The sequence below is a fragment of the Phaethon aethereus genome (genome assembly GCF_964289735.1).
Source record: "Phaethon aethereus genome assembly, chromosome: 28".
Classification (NCBI taxonomy): domain Eukaryota; kingdom Metazoa; phylum Chordata; class Aves; order Phaethontiformes; family Phaethontidae; genus Phaethon; species Phaethon aethereus.
Window position 1 is genome coordinate 2,616,670 of NC_138604.1, and position 22,768 is coordinate 2,639,437.

At 61.2% G+C, this 22,768-nt stretch overlaps 5 protein-coding genes across 6 annotated transcripts; all 5 read right to left on the minus strand.

Annotated features, from left to right (window-relative positions):
• Window positions 1-4,505: 4,505 nt before the first annotated feature.
• On the minus strand, window positions 4,506-5,946 carry LOC309414389 (protein MRP-126-like). The gene is made up of 3 exons (XM_082011699.1): window positions 5,916-5,946; window positions 5,495-5,644; window positions 4,506-4,845 (listed from the first exon to the last, which is right to left on the minus strand). The coding sequence occupies exons 1-3, from the start codon at window positions 5,922-5,924 to the stop codon at window positions 4,660-4,662; spliced, it is 345 nt and encodes a 114-aa protein (XP_081867825.1). The 5' UTR covers window positions 5,925-5,946; the 3' UTR covers window positions 4,506-4,659.
• A 3,467-nt stretch (window positions 5,947-9,413) lies between these two features.
• On the minus strand, window positions 9,414-10,207 carry LOC309414413 (protein S100-A8-like; the record flags this gene model as incomplete). Its single annotated transcript, XM_082011727.1, has 2 exons — window positions 9,414-9,578; window positions 10,007-10,207. The coding sequence occupies 2 exons, from the start codon at window positions 10,205-10,207 to the stop codon at window positions 9,414-9,416; spliced, it is 366 nt and encodes a 121-aa protein (XP_081867853.1).
• A 3,058-nt stretch (window positions 10,208-13,265) lies between these two features.
• On the minus strand, window positions 13,266-13,827 carry LOC309414138 (protein S100-A12-like; the record flags this gene model as incomplete). The annotated part of the gene is made up of 2 exons (XM_082011420.1): window positions 13,266-13,469; window positions 13,675-13,827. The coding sequence occupies 2 exons, from the start codon at window positions 13,825-13,827 to the stop codon at window positions 13,266-13,268; spliced, it is 357 nt and encodes a 118-aa protein (XP_081867546.1).
• Window positions 13,828-17,589: 3,762 nt separating this feature from the next.
• Window positions 17,590-17,999, minus strand: LOC309414171 (protein S100-A4-like; the record flags this gene model as incomplete). Of its 2 annotated transcripts, none has more annotated exons than XM_082011458.1 (2): window positions 17,590-17,754; window positions 17,862-17,999. In XM_082011458.1, 2 exons carry the CDS (start codon window positions 17,997-17,999, stop codon window positions 17,590-17,592), a joined length of 303 nt encoding a protein of 100 aa, XP_081867584.1. The 2 variants fall into 2 exon arrangements, with proteins under 2 accessions (XP_081867584.1, XP_081867585.1); XM_082011459.1 differs by having other exon boundaries at window positions 17,856-17,999.
• Window positions 18,000-20,365: 2,366 nt separating this feature from the next.
• On the minus strand, window positions 20,366-21,685 carry LOC309414189 (protein S100-A4-like; the record flags this gene model as incomplete). The annotated part of the gene is made up of 2 exons (XM_082011483.1): window positions 21,212-21,685; window positions 20,366-20,530 (listed from the first exon to the last, which is right to left on the minus strand). The coding sequence occupies exons 1-2, from the start codon at window positions 21,350-21,352 to the stop codon at window positions 20,366-20,368; spliced, it is 306 nt and encodes a 101-aa protein (XP_081867609.1). The 5' UTR covers window positions 21,353-21,685.
• Window positions 21,686-22,768: the final 1,083 nt, after the last annotated feature.

Here is a 22,768-nt window from a genome sequence, read left to right on the forward strand (position 1 = left end):
GGATGGCAGCTGAGCCGTCGTTTCCTCTGCGAGAAAGGAGAAAGCGCGCTGAGCTGCTTTGCAAACAGGGCAGCCCGCTCCCGAGGGCGACGGCCGCGTGAGGACGCCCGGCGACGCCAGCCCCGGGTGGCCGTGGCCATCGGGGTTAGGAGCTCCCTGCCACGGGAGAGTCACTTGCTCCACATCTCGACGGGACAGGGACGGCCACCGCCCGCCCCAGCAGCGTGGCCTGGGTGCCAGGCTGTGTTTCAGCCCCGGCGGAGCACGCCGAGCCCTGCGCCGGGCCAGGCTGCCGCCGGGCTCCCGCGGAAGAGAAGGGGCTGCGGGGACGCTGCAGCGAGGCAGCACGCCTGGCGCTCGGCCGATTCTCTGTGTGGTCGGAGAGAAGTCAACGACCCCAGGTTTGCTCACCTGGAAAGGGGGTGTAACAAGCCCTCCCTGCTATGAAGGGCGTGCCAGCTTTCATTAAGGGCTCGGGCACCGTCCCAAGATTGCCAGATAGGGTGCGAAGCCAGATGAGATCACGCGCTGCATCAATCTTCCCAAGCAGCCTTCGCAGGGCCGGGTTCCTCGCAGCGTGTTTGGGAGAGGAGGGGTTGCTGGAGCCAACCCGTGCCGCCCACGTACCGCTGCTGACACCGCCAGCGCAGCGCAAGACAGCTCTGCAATTAAGTGGGTTGTAAATGAGATGCAGACCATCGTCTAGAGCTAAATTTTACCCTGGCACAGCGAGACGAGAGGCAGCAAGTCACTGCAGGCCCTCTGCGGCACGGGCTGCCTGGCATACGGATGCTTTCGGAGGAAGCCGGATCAGCCCAGGGGCTGCTCTCGCAGCTTATGGTCCTCTGGAGCTGGAGCTTTTGGGAGAGCTGGAGCTTTTGGGAGAGCCCCAGCACCGGGCGACTCGCTTCAGGGCTGTCTTTGGGATGGCCGCGCAACCGGGCACAGTCTTCTCATGGGCTGGAGCCGTCCTGACGGCCACGTGCTCAGGTTTAAGGCTTTATCTTGGTGGGTCCCTATGTCTGTATGAACGATCTTGGAAGAGCATCACTCTGCCATGGGGACGGTGCATGCCCAGGCGTGGGAAGGACCCCAGGACCGGGGGTGCTGGGGGGTAGCCAGGCGTGGCAGCGAGGAAGCCACTGCACCGGGCAGGAAGCACTTGCGGAGGAGGATGGGAGGGCAACGCATGGCAATGGCACCTACGACCGCCGTACTCCTCCCTCCGCCGCTGCCACCCTGATTAGCACGCGTCCGCCCAGGGAATGAGGGGAATTAGGAGGAAAATTGCTCTGAATCACTCTGAGACAGTTCCTTCCGCCGGCTACTCCCTCCGAGCCTGCTGCCACCACGGTGCCATCCCGTGGCGGCACGTCCCCCTCCACAGCAGCGTCAGGCTCGGCTTTGCCGGGCTCTGGGCGCAGGTTTGCCCATGACGGCGGGTCGGCTCCTGGCCACAGGCCTCACCGGCACCCCCGGACCGACCAGTTTTACCCCACTGTGGCTCATCCCTATCGGCGTGTCTAGACTGATAACGAATGCAACGCGCACAGTGCCTCAAAGTCCCCGGTTGCCACAACGCTGGGCATTGCGCAACCCGTCCTGTGCCGGCCAGCGGGCTGCTGACCCCACTGGGGGGTCTGCGGGGGGTGAAGGGGGTCTGCAGCAAGTGGGGGAGGTTAACGGTGGGTGGAGGGGGTCTGTGGCGGGCAGGGGGACCAGGCAGGGTGGGGATGCTGGGGCTGGGTCCCAGCTGGGAGGCAGAGCTCAGCCCAGCTGGATCACATCCCCTCGTTGCAGGGTCGTTCATAAAAGCCGGCCCTGCAGCCTTCACCCCTCTTCCTCCAAGCCTGGGAGCTTGGGGAGGGGGTCAGCGGTGTGAGGGGCTGGCAGGGCCACCCCGGGGCTATTTTGATGGAATTGGACAGGGTGGCGGTCAGGGGACGTATAGTCCTTAGGCGGGGGCTAAGCTGGGACCCTCGGCAGGGTGCGGATACAAGCTGATGGCGTTGGGGCAGAGCTTGGGGAGAGGGATGTGGGGCACGACTCTCCCGAGCAGCGAAAGGAGAGGAGGGTTCAGCATTTACCTGCACTCACCGCTTGCCTGCTCCTCTGAGCTGTGCCCTGGAGGAGCTGTGGTGCTTCCCCCTTCCCCTGCTCCCCGGAGGACACGGGTAAGAAGAGCTGGTGTGGTAGTGCTGAGAAAGAAAGGAGCCCTTGCCAGCAAAACTGTGTGGTGGCTTGAGCAGGGGGGCTCTGAGAGAGGGGTTGTGGGTGTTTGCAAATTGGTGCACGTTCTGGTGCTTCCAGCTTAGCCCAAACATTACATTTTTGTCCCTGGCACCCAAATTGGAATATTCCCGCTTATTGCATGGAGCGCTGGTGGTGTGGAAATAGGGGATATGATGAACCCCCTCAACCCCCCCGAGCCCTGGGGGTCACAGGACAGGGCTCTGGCTGTGGTCGCTGGGCCAGGGTGCAACCCTGGGGAGCCGGGCGGGAGTGTGGGGTGCTCCGGGGCTGGTGGCCACCCCAGCAGCCTCGGTGGCATATGCCACCAGGTGGCAGCAGGAACCTGCCGCAGACTGCCTGGTCCTCGGCTTGCGACGGTCGAAGCTGCCTCGACGCCTGGGGGCGAAGGCAGGAGGTGCTGGGGGCCGCGCACCCCCCGCTTCGTGCTGCCGGAGAGCCGCGCTTGGGGTGCAAGGCTGGAGGAGCGCAGGTGCCGTCCCCAAACAGCGTGGCCACGGGCAGCAGAGCCCACCAGCCTGACCGAGCATCCCTCTGCCGCGTGGGGCACGGCGCGGTTGGGGTGTACCCGACGCCTTCTGCCGCGCGTTGCTTTGGTGTCTCCTCTGCCTGGGAGCCTTGAGCTCTGTTGAGGTGAAAGCCCAGGGCATGGGGCTGCTCTGCTATTAAGGGGGGACCCGGCGATCGCCTCTGCTTGCTCTCAGCCCTGCGTCGGTGTCCTGGTCCCGCTACGCTCAGGGCGTGCGGTGGCTCATTCTTCACCACTTGGGGTGTGATGGTCCAACAGCCCTGGCGGGTGACAAAACAGGCGTCCCGCACCCCGGGTTTCAGGGGACCGTAAAGTCCTGCTGTGTTGGCAAATATCCTGTTGCGTCAGCACTGCGAGCTTCGAGGCTGGTTCCTGCCTGGATCCCGAGGGGAAGGTCCCAGGGTGGTTTGTGGGTGCCCCCAGCACCCAGATTTGTGTGCTTAGCCCCTGCACAGGGAGATGCCTCTGCTGCAGCAAAGAGAAGGGCTGACCGCCAGGCAGGATGCTAAGCTCCTGAAAGGCTGATCGGCTGCACGTGGGACCCGAACCTGCCCTTGTCCCAAAAGCTGGGCATTCCCTTACGGGCCGGCCCTGGGGACGGCTCAGTTCTTGGAGGTGATGGGCTTCTGCCCTGGCAGGGTGGTGGGAATGAACCAGCTCCACTCTCTCTCCTGGGTGTGGGGGTCCTACCTGCTCCAGAGACCCTGAAGAGCTGTGGGATTGGGTGCATGACCCATGCTGGGGTGCAGGATTGAGTGTCGGCTGCAGGATCCGACTCCAGAGGGCACCTGCCACCCCGTGCGGGCTCAGGCAGAGCTGGATGGACTCTGGTCCCCGCAGCAGACTTTACCTTGTCAGATGGTATAGAAAACAAGCACTTCAGATGTCAAAATTGACTCCAAAGGAAGCTGAAGCAACCTGGCCAGCAGCAGTGAAGCAAACTCGTTGCAGTCTTGTGTTAACCAGGGGGGCTTGCTTCAGCGCTGCTGGTTTGGGGAAGCTTGCGGCAGGTTCCTTCACCGAGCAGGGTGATTTCAGGGCTTTGACTCACCCTTGGGAAATCACATCTGTTCCTTTTTCCCCCTGCAAAAGGCATTTGCGAATCAGTAGCCAGGCTCTAAGCGTGCACGGGGGGAGGCTGCCCAGCAGCGTCGTGGGCATTTCCAGCCACCCACTCTGGAAAGCTCCTCGGTGCGACCTCGGGACCCTCCGAGTGAGGAGCTGGGGTTGTTCTCAGTTCTTGTCCCTACAAAACCCAGCAGCTGGACCTTGCTGCGGGCTGTAGCATCTGCCCCCCAGCTCCCTTCCAGCCCCATACCAGCGCCCCGCAGAACACAAGTGCCTTAAAAAGGGTGCTCCTCCAGAAAAGGGTGCTCGTTCATCCCCTTCCTTCCTCCCGGCTCTCGCCTACCACCACAGCTCAGCCCTAGGAGATGTGCAGAGTGTTTTCAGGCCAAAAAGGGCTTTTTGTCTAAAGGGCTTTTTGTCTAGTTGGAAATTGCAAAGACCTGTCAAATCATACTGCTTTCCCTGACCTCTGGAGCACATTATAATGTAAAGTGTTGTGAGCACCCGCTGCGATGACCCTGCTCTCCCCAGGCACCCGCCTCGCCCCCGTGGACCTGCAGCCTGTCTCCAATGCGGATTTGTCCTGTTTAAAGCTGTGCTGGGAGAGAGCAAGGTGCAGGACTTGCCTCGAGGAAGACCCATGCAGACACAGAGAATAGCTTTGGCAGCCTCAGGGCAAAACTTTATTTGGCAGCAAAACCATCAAACTTGAAGGAAGGGAAGGAGGGAGGTGGGCGGAGAGGGGTGGAGGGGAGAAAACCGGGGGCTGCAAGCACTGCTCGGGTGCTTTCTGCCGGGGACCACGGCCCATCTCAGTGGTGGTGCTGGTGCTTGTGCTGGTGTTGGTGCTGCTGGTCCTCAACGTCGTGGAGGTGTTCGTGGGTGGCAATGGTCACACGGGTGATGAGCAGCATCACCTCGCAGAAGCTGATCTGCGCGTCCTTGTTGATATCGAGGTCCTTCATGATTTCATCAATGGTAGCCTTGTTTTTCACGTGCTGCAAAGGGACGTGGTGAGGGCAAAGTCCTGTCATTCGCAGCTCAAGCCTCCCCCGGGGCCTTGCTGGGACCCTCACGGGTACCAGGTCCCCAGTAGCCTGGTGCTGTGTGTGGCTCCATCACCCGTTGCTTTGGGTGCAGGGATGATTCACCCGTGGTGATGAAGCAACCAGAGCAACGGGCTAGCATCACTGCGAGGACACCGTGCAACGTGGAGACTGGTGCAGGCAGCAGCGTTATGTCAGCCACGAACCCCTCCTTTAGCGCGCCCGATTAAAAACACTCGACCTTCTGCTTTAGCAAAATGAGTTACCAAAAAAATGGGCTTTTTGGGTGATATTTCTCACATTATTGCTCCTAGATGGCAGAGGAGCTCTTGGGCAATATGATCCTGATTTTTTTTTTTTTGCAGATAAGGTGATGGGGGTAAATATCTGGCTGCAGGTTCATCTAGACCTGGGCGGGTATCCTTCCTCTTTATGGAGCGCGTTTGGAAAGTGGCAGTTGGACAGGAAGGGCCTGGGCAGGAGGTGTGGGGGCAGGAGAGCAGAGTGGGAAGAGAGTGAATCCAGTCCCTGGGGGTATTCAGGCAATGGGGTCCAGCCCGGCTGCCCCCCCCCCATGTGGGTCACGAGAAACTCCACTCACCTTCAGGTAGTTTGCAAGCTGCTTCTCAATCAGGAGCTTCAGCTCCTTCTTGGTCAGGGTGTCTAGGTCCTCCTCCCGTCTCGAGTACTGGTGGAAGACATCAATGATGATATCCATGGCCTTCTCCAGCTCGGAGAGATGTTCCTGGGTCTGGAAGAGAAACAATTACTGAATAATATCTGGAGCCACAACAGATGGTGGCTGGACTGTGCTGTGGGGAGCCTCTTCCAGGAGAAGACATCTCTCCTTGTGGGCTGTGCTCGCATGAGCCCGAGTGGAGATGGTTTTCCTCTGCTAGTGACTGATGGCAGCTCACGCTGCGAGGAGAGGCTCCCTAAGGGTCCTTGCACCTCCGATGGTCCAACCAGCATCTGGAAAAGAGTACGGAGACCTTAAATTCCCGAGCCACCATTGGACTTGCCTTGCTCATCCTGACGACGTAGCGAGATCCCCTCAGGCTGGAGCGGGGCCAGTCCCAAGCGCAGCATCTTTTATAGCCCGGCCGTCCGCCTGCGCCACTCCGCCAGTTGTGAAATGTCTCCGTTTCATCCGATTCCAGTCCATCTTCATGACATGTGCATTGCTTAAGGCTCCGGGGCAGTTCCTTAAAAGGGGTCTCTGTGGCTTTTCCCGCAAGGTTGGTGTCACGTACTCTGGCTGGGTGGCAGGGAGGAGGCCAGGGCATGGTCCTGTCCCCTTCACCCCCTCCACCTGGCTATTGGGGCTGCAATTCTCCATCAACTCTCAACAGAAGTCCATTCCTGTTGGCTTCTTCAGTTCCACCCGCTCCACACCCTCCATAGGGGTGTCTCTTCATGCCACGAGCCAAAGGGGACCCACCCCATCATTCACTTCAAGGAACCAGCGCTGCTTGGCCCCGTAGCGTCCCCATCCTTGCCGACCTGGTGCACACAAGCACCGTGTGGCCCTGTACGCCCAAAAGCATCCCACTGCCCCGCCGCTTCACCCAGCCCAGCACGGACGGCGTGGTCAGGGTTACATGCGCGACGCGGGGACAGGGCCAGAGCTGGTGCTGAGGGCAGTGCCCCAGCGCCGGGGGCCAACCCCTGCCTGCAGCAAACGGCTCTTTATGAAAGACGAGTAATACAGGATGGGTTCCCAACCTGATGGTGCTCCAGGAACTTCATTTCATCTCCTCGGGTTAGCGACAGCCTGTGCCAAGGGTGGTTTCTCCCCACCCAAGGTGTGCTCTGAGCCGTGGAGACCAGGTGTGGCTGAAAGGTGTATTTTTACTGTTTAGGACTGTGTCCTCACTTTGTGTCTTTTTTTTTTTTTTTGTGGTTTCTGAGTGTTGCAGAGACCCAGCGCAAGCGCTTTGGCTCAGAGCAGCTAAGATCGGGAGCAAAACGAGATTTTCCAGTGCTGCTTCATTAAAATGCTCTGCCTGCTGATTCAGCTGACCTGTTTGGGGGTTGTTTAACCTGCCGAGCACGATGCTAATCTCAGACACGAAGTGGAGGCCAAAACGGTGCCGCGGACAGGCCTGGGGCGAGCTCCAGGTGAGCTGACGTGGGGCAGGAGCGTGCAGGGAGCTGCTCGGGGACGCAGCCCTGGTCCGCACGCGGTGGCCACTCGGACCCCAGCCCTCGCCGCCGGGGGTGCCCGGCGTTTCGCAACAGGAGCGTTTTGGTGCACGGAACTGCTGGAGAAGGGCCGGGGCGTTTCACAACAGGGTGTCGGGGACCGTCGGCTCAGTTGCAGCGTTCTGTAGCAATCTCGGGAAGCCGGACCTCTGGTCATCTTACCATCCCAGAGGCAGGGAAGAGCAAGGAGGGATTACAGGGCATGGGACAGGCCAGGGATTTCCAAAGAGGGATGGTGGCTAGACTCTCAGACGTGCCTACCAGGCAGCGGGGATGACACCCCAGGTATTTGGGGTTTTTTAAACACCAGTGCGGGCACAACAGTGACCGGGGAACCTGGGTCCCGCTTAAGGTCGCAGCTGGCACAGCTCTTTGCCTGGCTCTGCAGGTCGTCTCGAAGGGCAGCCTCCCTGTCCAGCCGCGCCGAGGTGGCTGCAGCAAGCCGCGGTCCTGGCCCCAGGACTTGCTCGCTGGCGTCGAGCAAGCATCTGCTTGCCGGAGCTGCAGAGGGGAAGGAGTGGGAAGCGGGCATCAGGCGGGGCGCGAGCAGCCCGGGAGCCACGGCAAGCGAAAGGTCTGGTTCGAGGTGACTGGGGTGGGTTGTGCCCTGAGGACCTGAGCCCTGGCGGGACGCCCCGAGCTTGACAATCATTGCAAAACTCTTTCAAAATACACATTTACGGGCAAGCGGCTGGCGGCTGCGGGAAGAGGGCACAGCAGGGTTTGTCACTATGCGGTTTGCTGCGTTTCACAGCAGGTTTTAGCCCAGGATCAGGATAGGACGTGTTCTGGTCGCTAGACGTGGTTTTAGCCTGGGGAAGCCAGGGGACATGCTTGGAGTCCTGTTTCCTGAGCACCTTTGAGCATCATCAGGTCCAGCTGCGACCTGGCATGAGCAGCCACCACGGGAGCCAGGGCAGCCTAGAGGTTTTCTGATCCTGGAGCCACAGGGGAAAGGATTTCTCAGTCCTTCAGCTCGAGCCAAAAGCATTCGTATCTGTCTCTGCCATATCAAACAGCTACAAACCACCACCTTGGTCCGGCTCCAAGGGAGCTGAGAGCCAGCTCTGCTGCCCACACAGGCACGGCACAACTGCTGCAGGGTGCCGGAGCCTCTCCGAGCCTTCCGGGAGCTCTGGCAGGTTGCAGGGTTGGATCTGGCCATTGCATTTGCCCTTCCTGCCTGTGCTGCAACACACAAAGCGTCGCTCTCGCTTGTGCTGGGGCAGCTGCTCGCTGAGCCCCATGGGGTGGTGGTACCGGAGCGTTTGGTGAGGAAAAGAGCTGGAGCACAGTGGATTTAGTATCCAGAAACAGTTCGGTGCTGCAAGACGCCTCCCAGATGGCCCAGGCGGGGACAAGATCCTAGTGCCCCGTTGGAGCCTGTCGGGGTTTTGGTGAGAATATTTTGCTGGTGGAAAGGTCCAAGGTGGAAACCAAGTGGGTGTTTCACCTTGGCTGGGTAGCAAGTGATTTGGCAGGGTTCGAGGGGGCACTCTGGATGACTTGTCTGTGTGGGGATAAATCTGAAATTAGAGTTTTCTTTGGGATTTAGAGAAAAAACTTTAAATCTCAGAACTCTCCACAGACCAGAAGCTATGTATACGGATAGCAACTTCTGTGGTTTTTTTTTTTCCTAAGAGCACCCTGGCTTGTCCCTGTGGTAAAGGCTGTTGTGATCTGCAGTTGGGTGTTAAAGCATCTTTCCCCGCTCACAGGTTATTCTGCACCCAGAGGATGCACTTGGCATTGTCAAAGGGAAAAACTGGGTGAGGATGGGCAAAACAGGAGGTGCTTCCCCAGGCTGGGCTGGCTCTGCTCTTCCCAGTCTATGCAGAAAACTTCCTCTGCCAGGAGGAAAAACCCTGAATATGACTGCTATATGTCGTAGCTGGTGGTTAAAACCCTTGCAGAGCTCAGGCAGTGTCTTGTGCTGGTCTTCTGGCCATTAATACCCTCCCAGCCCATCAGTCCAGCCCTCTTGGCTTGGACCAGACACTGAGCAGTAGAGCTCTCGCCCAGTCACCACATCTCGCTCGTAAACCTCTTCCTTTACGGGTTTTTGGGGTGCCTCCTTTAGGCAAGCCTTTATCCCACAGCTCCAGCAGGACCATGCGTTTGCTGCAGCTGATGCCCACCCTCCCGAACCAGGGGACGGATGCAAAAGGGAGTGCTGAGAGAAGAAGGACTCCGTGAACTTCAAGTGATGCTTTATTTTCTCACAAGCATGAGTGATCCGAGCGGACAGAAAGCAGCCAGAGCCCAATTCCTACAAGCAACCCCCTGTGAGTTCTTCACGGGGCATGCATTGAGACTCAATCCTTGTCTGGTGTACAGCGGTCATCCCGGTGGCTGATGCGATGGGCGTCATCGGACAGCTTGGCCAAGACGATGGTGAACTCCTCGAAAGTCAGCTCTCTGTCCTTATTTAAGTCTGTCTCTTTGAACAGCTTCTTCAGGTAGTCATGGTTGTTCCTGCCCTGAAATTGGGGGACAGGACATGTGTGAGCGTGCCCCCTCCCTGGGCTGCACACCCACTGGTGGAAACCGAGCCAGCTTTGTTCTTGCACGTCCTGGGAAGAGTTTGGGAGCTGCAGGATCTCTGTGAGCCCCTCCTACCTTGCAGTCAGCCCCTAGTTAAACCCCCAGAAGGACAGGCTCTTGTCCCAAGCCCCTTTGGCTGCTCTGTACCCCTGCAGTGGCAGGAGGGATGAGTGCGGATGGTCCCATAGCATATGGACAAGCTGGGTCTGATCACAGAAACCCACTCCTTGGACCACAGCCCTTGGTGGGGATGGCACCCCGCTCCCCCAGGAGCAGCCCTGGAGGCAACCTCAGCCTCTTCCCCCCACAAGCGCCCGAGGAGAGCATCCCTCCCGGGAGCACAGCACGCAAGTGTGGCACTCACACAAGTTTGCAGGAAGGTCGGTGCCTGCTCAGTCAACAGTGTCTTGAAGTCGTTGAAGTTGAGGAGGTCAAGCTGGCCCTCCCGGATGCTGTAACGGTGGTAGACATCCACAATGGTTTTCAGGGCCATGTCCAGCGTGCAGTTTCCGGGGAACTGCCGAGTCTCGGGAAGGGTGGTTGTGGTCTGGGTGCTTGCAGACATGGCTGAGCTCCTGAGGTACCCGCAGAAACTGTGTGGAGAAACCTCGAAGCCATGAGATGTGCCAAAAATCGGGCACGCCGCGCTCTCGGCCCCACCCCAGGCACCCCAAAGGGGGGTTGCGCCGCACCTCCCCAGCGTAGCGGCGGGTCTGCGCTCGGAGCCCTGTCGCGGCGGAGCCGAGCGAGCCAGCAACGTGCCCGCGGGCTGTCGGCAGCTCCTCGGCGCTGAGCGGGTAATAAGCAGCTCCAGGACTATCGCCGTTTTACAGCGTCGCACCAACCGCCTCTAATTTTAGCCTCGCACAAGAAGCAGCTTGTTCTCACTCACCTGGAGGCATTTGCCAGGCAAATTAGACAAACGCATCGGGCCGTATTTGCATATCTACCATGCCGCTGACGGCAAGAATGACTTCAAGGCAGGGAGCACAGTTCAGGTACGGGCTCTGTTGCAGCCGCTGCCTGACCTCCTCCTCCTCCTCTCTCTGTGAATCTCGCTGTCCTCTTTGGGCTGCAAACCCTTCTCAGCGCAGAGACGCTGCGCTCACCCGCGGGTGCCACTGCGCAGGTGACACCCCTGAAGGGCGCTCTCCTTGCCACGGACAATTACACCTCCACTAAAGATGGCCCAGAAATGCTCTTAATTTAGTCTTGTTGTAGCCAAAACCAGCCTCCCGCCCTGGCCCGGGCAGAAAGCATCACCCTGGAGTAAAACGGGCACGGCATGAAGTGATAACTCAAAATCGCTTCCCCCTCATCTTATTTCCTGCAGGAACCGTTGCGGCGTTACTTACCCTCGTCTCCCAGAAGGGTTTGCAGAGGATGGGTCTGTTGATGTGATCCAAGAGCCTGGGCAGCCCTTTTATACATGTCTGAGGTCCTCTTTCATCAGAGATGGTGACACACCTGCCGCAAGCAACAGCTTGAGTTAGCATTTCCCGTACCTGGAAATTGCAAGGTGGGAACTTCTGAACCCTTCCCTGTCTCATACCTCTGCACATAGCTCCTGGTTGCACCCACCGGGCTTTAGAAATGCCGTCCTTCCGCCCCACCGTCACCCCCGCCAGGGCCGAGCCGCTTTGCTGGGCAAAGAATGGGAAAAACACCGGCCGTCCCGTCGCGTCTCGGCGCGCGTGCGAAGGGCAAGTCCGGCGTGGCAGCATTGCCGAAACTTTGCGGGTTTTGCGGCGTGCTGAAAACCTTGCGCGCGCTCGTGCGGCGTAGAAGAAAGATGGGCGGTTTCGGAGAGACGTGGATAACTTTGTCCCTTGGTTGTTTCGAACGGGAACTCTCCGTTTTCTACCATACTACCGGGTTGAACGCTCGCAAAGATGAAGGCAGCATCCGCCTTTTAATAGCCTGTTTTCCAGAGTGTTTTCCATTACTTTCGACTCCCACATCACTCGTATCAGACCTTTCCTCTTGCTCCAGAAACTTGGTCGAGGAAATTGGCAGTCAAACAAGAAAATCTGAGGTCAGGGTCTTTACTGGCTGGAGCATTAATTATCGAGTGTTTTGCAACAGCCACCTCTGTGCCACCCATCTTGCGTTAGCAGAACAGGTACTAGAAGAATGAAGAAACTATAAAAAGATGTGAAAATAAGACAATAGATTCCAGGAAGAGGGTAGGAGCAGCGAAACAAAAGGGTAACCACTCCTGTTTGAGGATGCTTCTTGCGTGTCCCGGGGGCAGTATCAAGAACTGTTGCATGAGTTTTATTCTGGTATCCCTGACTCACTTCATTGCCTTTTGTTGTTTATTTTCCTGCTCTACTCGTTAGGGACTGATGACAATCCAAAATCGCAACCTCATTCCCCAGCCGGCCTTGCAAAGCATCGGCCAAGGCTGGGTTTTGCCCCGTGCTCTGGCACAGTCCCCATGCAGAGAGACCCCGCGGGCTCCGAGTTCCTTCCCAGCCACGTTCCCCAAAACCTGCGGGGGAGGCAGCCCCAACTCGGGGAGCGATGCCCAGCCGGCACCCGGGTGCTCTATCACCTCTGCCTCTGCGGGACAAGGGCTGCTCCCCGACGGCGAGATTGCGGAGCCAGAGAGCGACCGCCTGCGTCGTCAAGTGCCAAGAACCACGCAACAGCCCCGCGCCGCTTTTTGCGGCTCCGTTTCGCGTGGGACAGGCTTCTGGTTTGGGCCGATGTTGGAAATGTCGGAGCTTCCCGAGCCTGAGGGTTTCCCGCTCAGCGCACAGCCGCAGGAGCTCTTCTCCGCTCCCGCGTCTCCTCCCCAGGAGCCCGCGGTGGCTTGTAAACGTGCTGCGACCGGGGAGGCTGTTGCCTCACGCTAACAGAAACATTCAGCTTTATGGCGCGGGGTAAACGCCGGCTCTTCCAAGCCCCTCGGCCTCGTTCCCCGCTGCGGTGGGGCTTGCAAGGTAAGCGCCGGTCGCGTCGCGGGCGGCGAAAGCGTGGTACACGCCCCAAGGGTGCTGCACCCCCAGCTCGAGAGCTGGGTCGTGGCAGCCGCGTGGGGAAGCAGCCCCCAGCCGTGCTTCAGCCCGGCACGTCCCGGCGCTGGTGCAAAGAGGGGCCGGGGGAGCCGGGGCTGAGGATGCTCCGGCTGCCGCTGCCCAGGAACCTCCCCGGTGCGACGGGGTGCTACGCGCCCCACGGCCAGCCGCCCTGCGCGGGGAACCTGCTGAGCCTCGGGAAGGCGGCGGGAGCGCGCGGGGCTCTGACGTGCTGCAGGGGAGCCCACGCAGCCTGTGCTGCTCGGCTGGCACCCGGCAGCACCGTTGTCCTGGCTCCCCGCTCTGCAGGGAGCAGGGTCCCCCCATGCCCTTCCCTTTCCCACCGCTTCTCCGGTGCGGTCAGCATGTAACCCCCCACGGCCGTGGGCCGGGTGCGTATCGCACCCTCCCCGGAGACAACAGGACACACAAAACAGAGGCATTTGGTGCTGGAAGAAAGAAATTTTATTTCGATGCCATAGGCAGGAGCAGATGACGAAGCCTTGGTGACAGGTTTGTCTGTGCTTGCGGACCAGAGGCAGGGATGAAGCTGCTGGAGGACCACAATCCGGTGGGCACAGTCAGCCTGGGAAAAGCGCTTCACTTTGAGGGACCATGGTCCTGGCCGTGGCAGGGGTCTGGGTGCTGGTCATGGCTCCCGTGACATTGGTGGAACCGATTGTGGGCATCAATGACGACGAGATTCAGCGTGGTCAGGAACTCGGTGAACTTCAGGCGACCGTCATGGTTGGAGTCTGCCCTGGCGAAGAGCTTGCTTATGTAGTCATCGACAGACATGTTAGGCTGCAGCAGGACACGAGAAAGAGTCAGCCCCAAACACAGCGGGGTTCGGGTCGCCCTGCCAGCCCACAGCTATGGCTCGAGGCTTGCCCGGCAAGGATCGCGCCGTTGCAGGAAAACCCTAGAAAAACCCGCCCTCCCCTTTGGGAGGTTCTCGGCCACCCCCACGCCCCAAGGAAGCCACCGCTCCCGCGAGCTGGGCTCTCACCGGCATGGTGCTGCAGAGGAAGGGCTCGGCAGTCTCCTTCAGCAGCTTCGAGAACTCCATCTTGCTCAGGTAGTCGTCTATGGGGCACTTCATGGCGTACTGGTGGTAGATGTTGACGGCGCACTCCAAGGCGAGCTCCAGGTCAGTTTTCATCTTGCTAGGGAGAGACGGGCAGCAAAACGTTAAACCCCATCGGAGGAGGAGGACCCCCCTCTCCTCCGGGAGCCCCAGCCAGGCTCCGGCTGCTCGGCGGGGTTGGGGTCACCCCGGCGGCTCTTCCAACGGCACGAAGGCTGAAGCCACCATTTGGCAAGGACCTACTTACCTACCAGTGGCGGTGGGGCTGGCTTCTGCAGACGGCGGCACGCGGGAGGTGAGGAGCGGGCAGGAGCAGTGACGGCGCGGTGAAGACGAGGTCTCTTTTATACTCTCCTTGAGCTATGATTTGTGACACCCTCAAATTTCCTTTGGGGCAATAACCCCGGGAATTGTGCAAGGCTATGCAGCACGCCCAGGCGGCAGCTTCTTGCCTGGCTCCAGGAACTGACTGCTCCCGCTGCTAACGAGGGAGGGGACGCACCAAACTCGTTAGGGCAAAACAAGGAAAACACCGAAAGAGACATTTGCAGGGAGCCAGCATCATGGGTCGGTGACAGTGCAGGGATTTTCCAGGAGCCAGGACTTCCCTGCGGAGTTTGGGGGTCTTTGTGGAGACGATGGAAGAGGAGTTTTTCCAGATCGCACGAAAGGTGCTGGGTGAGGGTCTCCAGTGGGATGATGCTGGTTTTTCCCCACGGGGGATGTGTACCTGCCCTGATGCTGTTGAATTTAGCTGGAGATGTGGTGTCTGCCCCCAGCACACTGCTGCCCAGGTGCTGGGGGATGGCCAGTGCATCCCACCCGCCAGCCACCTCTCCAAAACCATGAGCAGCTTTCCTCCTCCCAAATCGTTTCTTAACAGCTGGCCAGGCAGCCAAGAAAGACGTTACAAATCCAGGCACGCCAGCATGCCGGAAGCCTGCCAGCCGGTCTTAGGAGGTGGCACTTCCCGGCAGCCGTAATTGCTGCCTGATGATAACCGGGGGCATTGGCAATTGCTGCCGGTTCCCAGCATTGTGGGGATGCTGCCGCATGTGGGAGACACCATGGTGTCCCCGGTGCCTGGGACAGGCTGCTAAACCCTGCGTGTCTTGGGGGAACGACAGTCTGGGGGGGCTGGTGAGGAGCCTGTGCCCAAGGATGGCCAAGCCTTCACCCCAAGCCCGTGCTTGGTGGGACTGGCACAGCAAAAAGCCCGTGCTAGCCGTTAAGGCTTTTGGGAGATGGGAAGGACAGTGGTGGTGAAACGTCTCCTCGTCAGCCTCCTAATCCAAGAGCATGAGGAACCCGCACCAGAAAAAGCCTAAAGCGCAAAAAAGTGAAAGGGGTTGTATGATGGAGGGAGATGGGTGCGACCCCCCTGGCAAGGGGAGCCGCGCAGGGCTGGCCAGCGGGCCACGGGTGCACCGTCAGCGAGACACAATCACGGAATCATTAAGGTTGGAAAAGACCTTTTAAGATCATCGAGTCTTAAGAGGCGTGCTGGGACACATGTGGGGAGGTGTGAAGGGATGTGCCTGTGCGATGTGGGAGGAGACACACATGTGCTGTGGGGCAGGCAAGAAGGGTCAGACGTGCACCGTGGGTCCTCGTGCCACCGTTTGCTGCCCAACCTGCCCTGGAAGCCACGTGCCCACATGCCGGGAGCTCCCAGCACATGCCCTGCCTCGGGGCTGCGGCAGCCCACGCTCCAGTGCAGGAGCTGCCATGGGGTGTTGGTACCTGCTCCGTGGCCAAGTGCCGCCACGGGGCCAGGAGTGCTGGTGCCGCAGGGACGGAGCCGGTACAGCCCCGCGGGCATGGCGGCAGGGCGGGCACGAGGGTGTGGATGGATGCAGGCAGGCTGGGATGCCTGTGAAGAGCATCATGCCAGCTTCCAACCTTCACAGATCAGGTGTAAAAAGGGCCAAGGGCTTGTGGGGGGGGTCCCGTTCACCTGCCTCTGGCATACAGCTGTGGCGCAGCTTTTTTTTCCCCCCCTAATATTGATGCTCGGGTGACCGCTGGATCTGTGAAGCTGAGCTTTGTAGAACAACCCTTACACCTTCCATTTGGGGGAGCAGGGGGATAAGCTTCAACCCCAGTCTCCTGGCAAGCCAGGCCTTGCAAAGCCGAGGGTGCAGTGCCTGGCTGGGAGTCCTGGGCAGAAGGACGGGCAGAGCATCGCCAGCACCCAGCAGGATCCGTCTGCAGGGACGTGAGCACCGGGTGCAACCCCCACCCAGCAAGAGGAAAAACACAGTGCTATCCATGAAGCTTTAATTTATTTAAGGTTCGAAAATGACCAGAAACAGCGCAACAAAGCTTAACAATAGGAAATTACACAAAACTTTACAAAAGGGCTTTACAAAAGGCCCCTAAAAGGCCCCTGGGGCCCCTCGCCCTGCCAGCTGGCCCAGCTCTGCGTTTTGCCTTCGCTCAGTGCGTTGCTGTAGATCATGGCCAGGGCCACCAGGAAGGTGACATCCTCCTAGAAAGGTACTTCCTCGTCTTTGTCAGGGCCCGGGTCCAGCCCGCGGCACGGGGGTTGGGGGGAGCTCAGCGAGCGGCCGGGAGCTGCTCCGGGGGGGAGCGGGGGGCGGCCGGGGCATCGCTCCTGCTCCGCCGCGGGGGATGCTCACAGCCCCCCCGACCCGGCTGGGCGCAAGCCCGCAGGGTCTGGCCCCAAGCGGGCGGGGGGCTGCCCCGCATCCCCGCCGTCACGCCGCCCCGGGGCGTTGCATCAGCCGGGGCCGGTGGCTGCGGGGTGAGTCACGGGGCGCAGCCCAAACCCGGCTCCGGCCGCCTCCGCACCAGCCCCGGGGCTGCCGGGGGGGGCGGCCGAGGGCGGGGGGGGGGGCGAGCCTTTGTGGCATCTCCGCTCGCCGGTGCCTGCGGGAGCAGCCCCGAGCGGACCGATGAAGAACCAGCTCCCAGCGGCTTGGAGCGGGGGGACATTCCACATCTGGAAGGGACACGCTGCACATCTGGCGCCCGGCTTGGCCGCAGCTGTTCAGCCGGGGGGAAAAGGGGATCGGAGGGAGGAAACGGAGACTTCGAGACGTGAGCAGGACAGGCTTCGGCGAGGGCAAGGGAGGGACGTGGCTGCGCGGCTCCTCGCGTCTATAGCCGTGGGCTGAGTGCTCCCGCGCAGGGGGGCCGGCTGGGCGCAGCGGGCGCGCTGCTCCTCGGCACCCCATAACCCCACCCCGAGCAGGAACGCAACCGAAAGCCCGCTCCCCGAGGCTGCGCTTGGCGTGGGGAAGGGACAAGGGTCCTGGGTGACTTCGCAACGCAGCAGGTCCTGCCCCACGGAGCAGCAGGCGGGGAGACAGATGCCGACCCCGTGCGAGCTTAATAATCGGGGTTAAAAAAAAAATTGTTCACCCGTCGCTGTTATCACGGCGCTGGTCGGACGCATTAATCCCTGCAAAAGCTCCTGCCTTGCCCTGCGCGGCCACGAAGGAGTTATATCGGGACTGCAGGGCAGGGTGCTGCCGGGCAGAGCCTGCCACTGACTCACGCGAACGTGGCCGGCGCGGATCAGCCCCGCGGGCGGTTTATGAGGGTTCGGGGCACGCAGGGCCCGTGCTGTGGCACGGCAAACCCCAGCTCGGCAGCGCTCGTGCTCTCGCTCGTCGTCCGTTACCAGCACCGCGCACGCGGGAGGGGCACAGCGTCTCCCCCGGTGCGGCGGCCCTCCTGTCCCTGCAGCGCGGGACACGCTGCAAAGCCTGCAGAGGACTTTGTTTCAAAAGACCTTTATTGAACGAGCATCAGGAAGACAGTGGGAGGGTCACGGGGGTAGCGATGGAGCCCGGGGCCGGTGCCCCACGCTCATTTCTTGCGTGGCATCTTGTCAGGGCAATCCTGGAAGAAGTCGTTGCACATCATGGCCATGCAGGCCAGGAAGGTCACGTACTCTTGGAAATCCACCTCGCTGTCGCTGTTGCTGTCCAGGTGGCACATGAGCTGCTGTAAGCTGGCCTCGCTGGTTTGTCTCTGCCCAGGGGCAAGAGGGGGGTTAAAATGGGGTTTTGTGTCAAGGGCCGCACCCCCGCGTCCCCAGCGTTGCCCGTGGGACGTGGCAGCCCCTGCCCCACACTTACGCTGAAGCTGGGCAGCTCCTTCATGAGCAGCTCCTTGAGCTCTGCCTTGCTGAGCTTGTACTTGTCCCCCTCCTTCCCCGAGTACTTGTGGAAGGTGGAGACCATCACGGCCAGCGCCTGCTCCAGGGGACACGCCATGGGGGATGCCAGCGAGCCTGCAGGCGCCCAGAGAATGAGCAACTGAGAGCAGAGCTCCGCATCCCCAGAGACCCCCGCGCCGGGGGGCCGACGGTCTCCCCAGCCCCTGCACGGACCGTGCAGGCTGCTGGGCTGCCCCACTCCCTGGCATGCACCAGGATGCATCGCCATGTCCTCCTTAATTTCACCCTCCCGCTAGCAGTCGGGCTGGGCGTTGCCTTCTGGTACCGGTGCTGAGCGGCATCCAAAAATGCCGTGCCGGAGGGGAGAACGTGGGGGGAGGCAGCAGCCCCCTCCTGCCCAAGCCGGGCAGAGAAGGGGCACCTGCATTTTTCCAGTCCTCAGGGGTGAAATGCAGCCTGCGAGCTTGGCTCGCTGCGGTGGGAGCCTCACGCTCAGCCCCGGGGGAAAACCTCTGCAGGGGGACCCCGCTGCGGGATGGGCAACATCTGGAGAGCATCTGGAGGGCTAGCTGGGCGGGGGGGGGCAGAGCATCGTAGGAAAAAAAACAACTCACCCGCAGCTCCAACGAAACAGCCGAGGACGGGCAGGGCGGGAGGCGAGCCGGCGTCAGGCCACGGCATTTATAGCCCCGCCTGGGACACCTCCCTCGCTACCCGGGTGGGAAGGCACCGACGCCGATCCGGCGCCCGTCTGGACATTGGCTGGCAAAGGAGGAGAGGAAACCCTCGGAGCAGCCCTGCCCCCCCCACACCGTCCTGCTTCTGCACGGCCAAGGTGGCTGGTTTGGGTTAGAAAGAGCAAAACGTGCCCCCCGGGGCTGGACGGGGACCACTGGGTGGAGGAGAATCCCTGGGGACAAGGGCTGAAGCAAGGGCAGCGGTGGGACGAGGCGCGAGGGCAGGCGGTGCGGGGCGAGATGCCACGCGCGATGCTTTTGGCAGAATCCCCAGAGATATTTGAGCCGCACAAACCCGAGCGGGGTTTGTCCACGGCTTTGTTATTGTGCTGGGGTTTGGGTGAGGTTTTGTTTTGGGGTTTTTTTTTTTCTGTTTTTAACTCGACTGCAAGCAATTTCTGCCTCCTCACCGCGAGGGCAGCGCGTCGCAACGCCCCGTTGTGTAACGGAGCGCTATTTTGGTGTCTGCACGTCCCAGGCACGTGTCCGGGAGCTGTGGGGGAAAGCCAGGAGCCCGCAGTTTGCTACTCCCTGCCGTGGGGTGAGCCGGCCGTGCGCCACGGGGCAAGGGCTGAGAGATACCCCGAGCGTCCCCGAGCCTGGCTGAGCCCCCTCGGAACAAAGGGACCGGCATGAGAAAAAGAGGGGATGAAGTCCCGCTGCCAGCTCCAGGTTGCGCCGATGCCCGGCGGGGCGCGAAACCCGGGCTGGGGGTTTCTCTAAGGACCGTTTCGGCAAAAGGAACAGCCGAGCCTGAACCCAATCTCCCTGTTAGCAAGCGCAAACCGGTGTAAATGGCTGGGAGGGGGCAGAAGCTCCCGGGGGCTCTTTATAAAGACCCTGGAAGGGGCAGGGTGAAGTTTGGAGCTGCTGGGGCGATGCCGGAAGGACCTGGGGGCTCGGGGAAGAGGCTCTGCCGGGGGCTGCTCTGCCACGCAATGATGCGGATGCTTTGTAGGGGCTTTTTGAATCTGGGGTGGTTTTCCTGGGGTTTTGGGGCTGCTGGAGAGCAGCTGCAGCACCTTCTGCAAACCAGCCCAGGCCTGCCTGGAGCTGCTGTGGCTATGGGGAGGGGCAGGGGGTGAGCCCTGTGTGAGTATCTAGTATCTAGATACTAGCCCCGGCTAGTAGCGCGGGCTGACGTGCCCAGGGAGCTGCCACTCGTCCGGGGCCCCGTGGTAAGCCTGGGGGGCTCAGGCCGACCCTCTCCGCCACGGTCCCCCAGCGCGGGCTTGCCCACGTCCCAGAGGGGCTAAAGGTCTCGGAAACAGCTCTTCCCCGGAGAACTGGGGGCACGCTCTGGCTTTTGTGCGCTGTACGGACCTTGCGTATTCCTGTCCGGTTCCTCCCGACCGGCTTTCTCTCCCCGAGCCCAGCGCATTGCTCAGGGCAGCCTGCGCCGACCGGAGAGCTGAGCTGGGCTCAGGGAAGCTCACGTGTTTTGAGCTAAACGTGCGCCGAGCCTCTTCCCCGGGCCAGGAAGGACGGCTTGGGGGGGGGGACGTCCGAGTACGTCGCTCGGAGGCGGCGCTGAGCTGTTTTGCTTTTCCACAAAACGCCTCCCGGGGCCGAGTCGCGCTGTGGAAAATCCCACAGAGCCGCAGGAAGGCGTGAGTCACCCCGCCGCCCGCTGACCCGCGGCGCACAGAACCCCGCTGGTGCACACCGAGGCTTTGGAAAAGCTTTTATTGAAAGCCCCAGGGCGATGCTGGGGGGGGGGGGGGGGTCACTTCTTGCGGGGCTGCTTGGTGGGACCGTCCTTGAAGAACTCGTTGAAGCCCATGGTGATGCAGGCCAGGAAGCAGGCGTACTCCTTGAAGTCCACCTCGCTGTCCTTGTTGTGGTCCAGGTCGCTCACGAGCCTCTTGAATTCCGCCTCGTCCATTTGTTTCTGCGAGGGGGTAGAGCACGGCGGGGGTAAGCGGTTTTTGGGGCGCACGGCTGAGCGAGGTGCTTCTCCATCCAGCCCCGCTGCTTGCAAGGAAGGATGTAAAAAGCCTGGGCTTCCCTCCCGTCGCCTTGAAGGAGGGTTTTCTCTTTGCCGTTGGAAGGAGGTGGCCTTTAGGAAGGCGGGTGGCTTACCTGTGGTCCGGGGCTCGCTGGCGCGGCTGCGGCAAACACGCCTCTCAGACGTGACAAAGTTGGGCTAAAAAATTCTCCTCCCTCCTCCCAGTTTAAACCACAAGCCAGAAGGGGAAGTGGGGGTTAAAAAAAAAGATTACAAAACTGAAATCGGAGTACGATTTTCTTTGCCAAACAAAAATATTTCTGCGGGTGTAAGAAAGCCAAGTTTCCTTTCAGTCTGAGCATGCGCCAGCCCGAGTCCTCTTGGCCTCATCCCTCCTTCTCCCCAGGGCTTGCCCGGGAGCACGAGGTCTCAGCATGTCACGCGTGGGCTGCAGCCATCACGCGTGCTGCGGGGAAATTCAGAGACCACCTCGGCTCACGCCGGCTGGCACCGTGCTACACGGAAAGACCCGAGGCTGGTTTGCTCTTGCCCCTTACACCACCTCCCGCCCGCGCCTGGGCGTTTCCGAGGGATGCAGAGGGATGTGCCCCCATGGCCACTTACGCTCCCAAAGACGGGCAGCTCCTTGTTCAGCAGCTCCTTGAGCTCTGCCTTGCTGAGCTTGTACTTGTCCCCCTCCTTCCCCGAGTACTTGTGGAAGGTGGTGACCATCACGGCCAGCGCCTGCTCCAGGGGACACGCCATGGCCAGCTTCCGGCACGCCTGGAGGGCAGAGCGCTGGGGATGGGGTCCGGGTGGCAGCGGGGGTCCGTCCCCACCACCCTGCCCAAATCGGTCTGCGGTGCTGCAGAGGGGCGGCCGCACCCCCGGTGCCTCTCAGGGAGGCGTTTCGGGGCGCAGCTGGGCGGATTGCAGCTGGAGAGCAAAGCCGCGCAGCGCGCGACGCACGAGGAAGGGGCGCAGAGACTCACCGGCGTCGGCGCAGGTCGGGCAGCGGCAGGGAGACGGGGTGCTGCAGCCGGAGCACGATGGGCAATTTATAGCCTGGCCGGGGTGGCACTGCCCAGCGTACCCCACGCAGCCCCCTCGCCTCCAGGCTTTCCCAGCAGCTCCACGCAGGTGGTTTCGCCCGCGCCTCATTTTTGCCTAACGAGCTGTGTGATCCCATTAGCGGGAGGTGGGTGGGTTTGGGTGCTGCTGGGAGTAGCTGCTGGCCCTACTGGGGAGCCTGGGGACCGAGGCCTGAGTCAAGGGATGGGTGCAGGGACTGGGAAGGGCTGAGGCATCCCTTGGGCTCCCCGGAGAAAGCTGGTCACCAGCCCACGTCCCGCCCCAAAGCCATCACTGCGCTGTGCCCCACACCGCCAGCTTTCTGGGCGGCCCCGGTCTCCCCAAGACAGACGGTCCCAAGCGCTGCCATCCCAGTGACCCCAGTGCAAACCAACAGGCTCCGCAGCGCTGGGGAGGTGACGGCAGTTTTATTCGAGCCACGAGCTGGGGCTCGATGCCGGCGGGGGGGGGCCGTGAGCCTTAGCGCAGAAGTTGCTGCAGAGCGTGCTGAGGCAGCCCAGGAGGACCGTGCACTCCTTGAAGTCCACCACGTCATCCTTGCCCTCCAGGTCCTGCAGCAGCACCGAGAAGCTGCACCCATCCCGTTGTTCCTGGCACAGAGCACCAGCAGCGTCGAGGACGGAGCTTGCCGGCCGCAGCGCAGGTTAGCGTCAACTGCAACGGGCGGCTCCGGCAGATGGGGGGAACCTGTTCCAGGGAGCAGCGAGCCCTTCCCCAACACCCACATCTTCCCCAGTGGTGGGGAGGGACATGAGGACGCTTGGTCCCAGGTGTCCCCACGCTTGCCCTTGCTCAGCTGGTGCTTCTCCCCACCCCTGCTGCGAGCGCTCGTGGGAGGTGGCAATGCTGGGGGCCAGGGCTTGTTCCAGGGTGGTGGCCATCCCGGCAGGAGGCTGCTCCCGGGGAAGCGTGGGCACCAGGCAGGGCGCCCGCCTTTCCCCTGCAAACCCCCCGCCACCTTCACGGTGCCGCCCGTCCGCAAGAGCCTGTTTGGTTTGGAGGAGGGAGCCAGGGTAACGCCCAAGGTGGTCTGGTCTGGAGCATCTCGAAGACAGCCGACCCTTCAGCCGCTGCTGATGGCAGGGGAAA

What these genes read in the sequence shown, in the direction of transcription:
- LOC309414389 (XM_082011699.1), bottom strand. An exon ending in AGCTTGCAAACTACCTGAAG is followed by an intron (nt 4,846 to 5,494) that starts GTGAGTGGAGTT and finishes GTCCCTTTGCAG; the next exon opens with CACGTGAAAAACAAGGCTAC.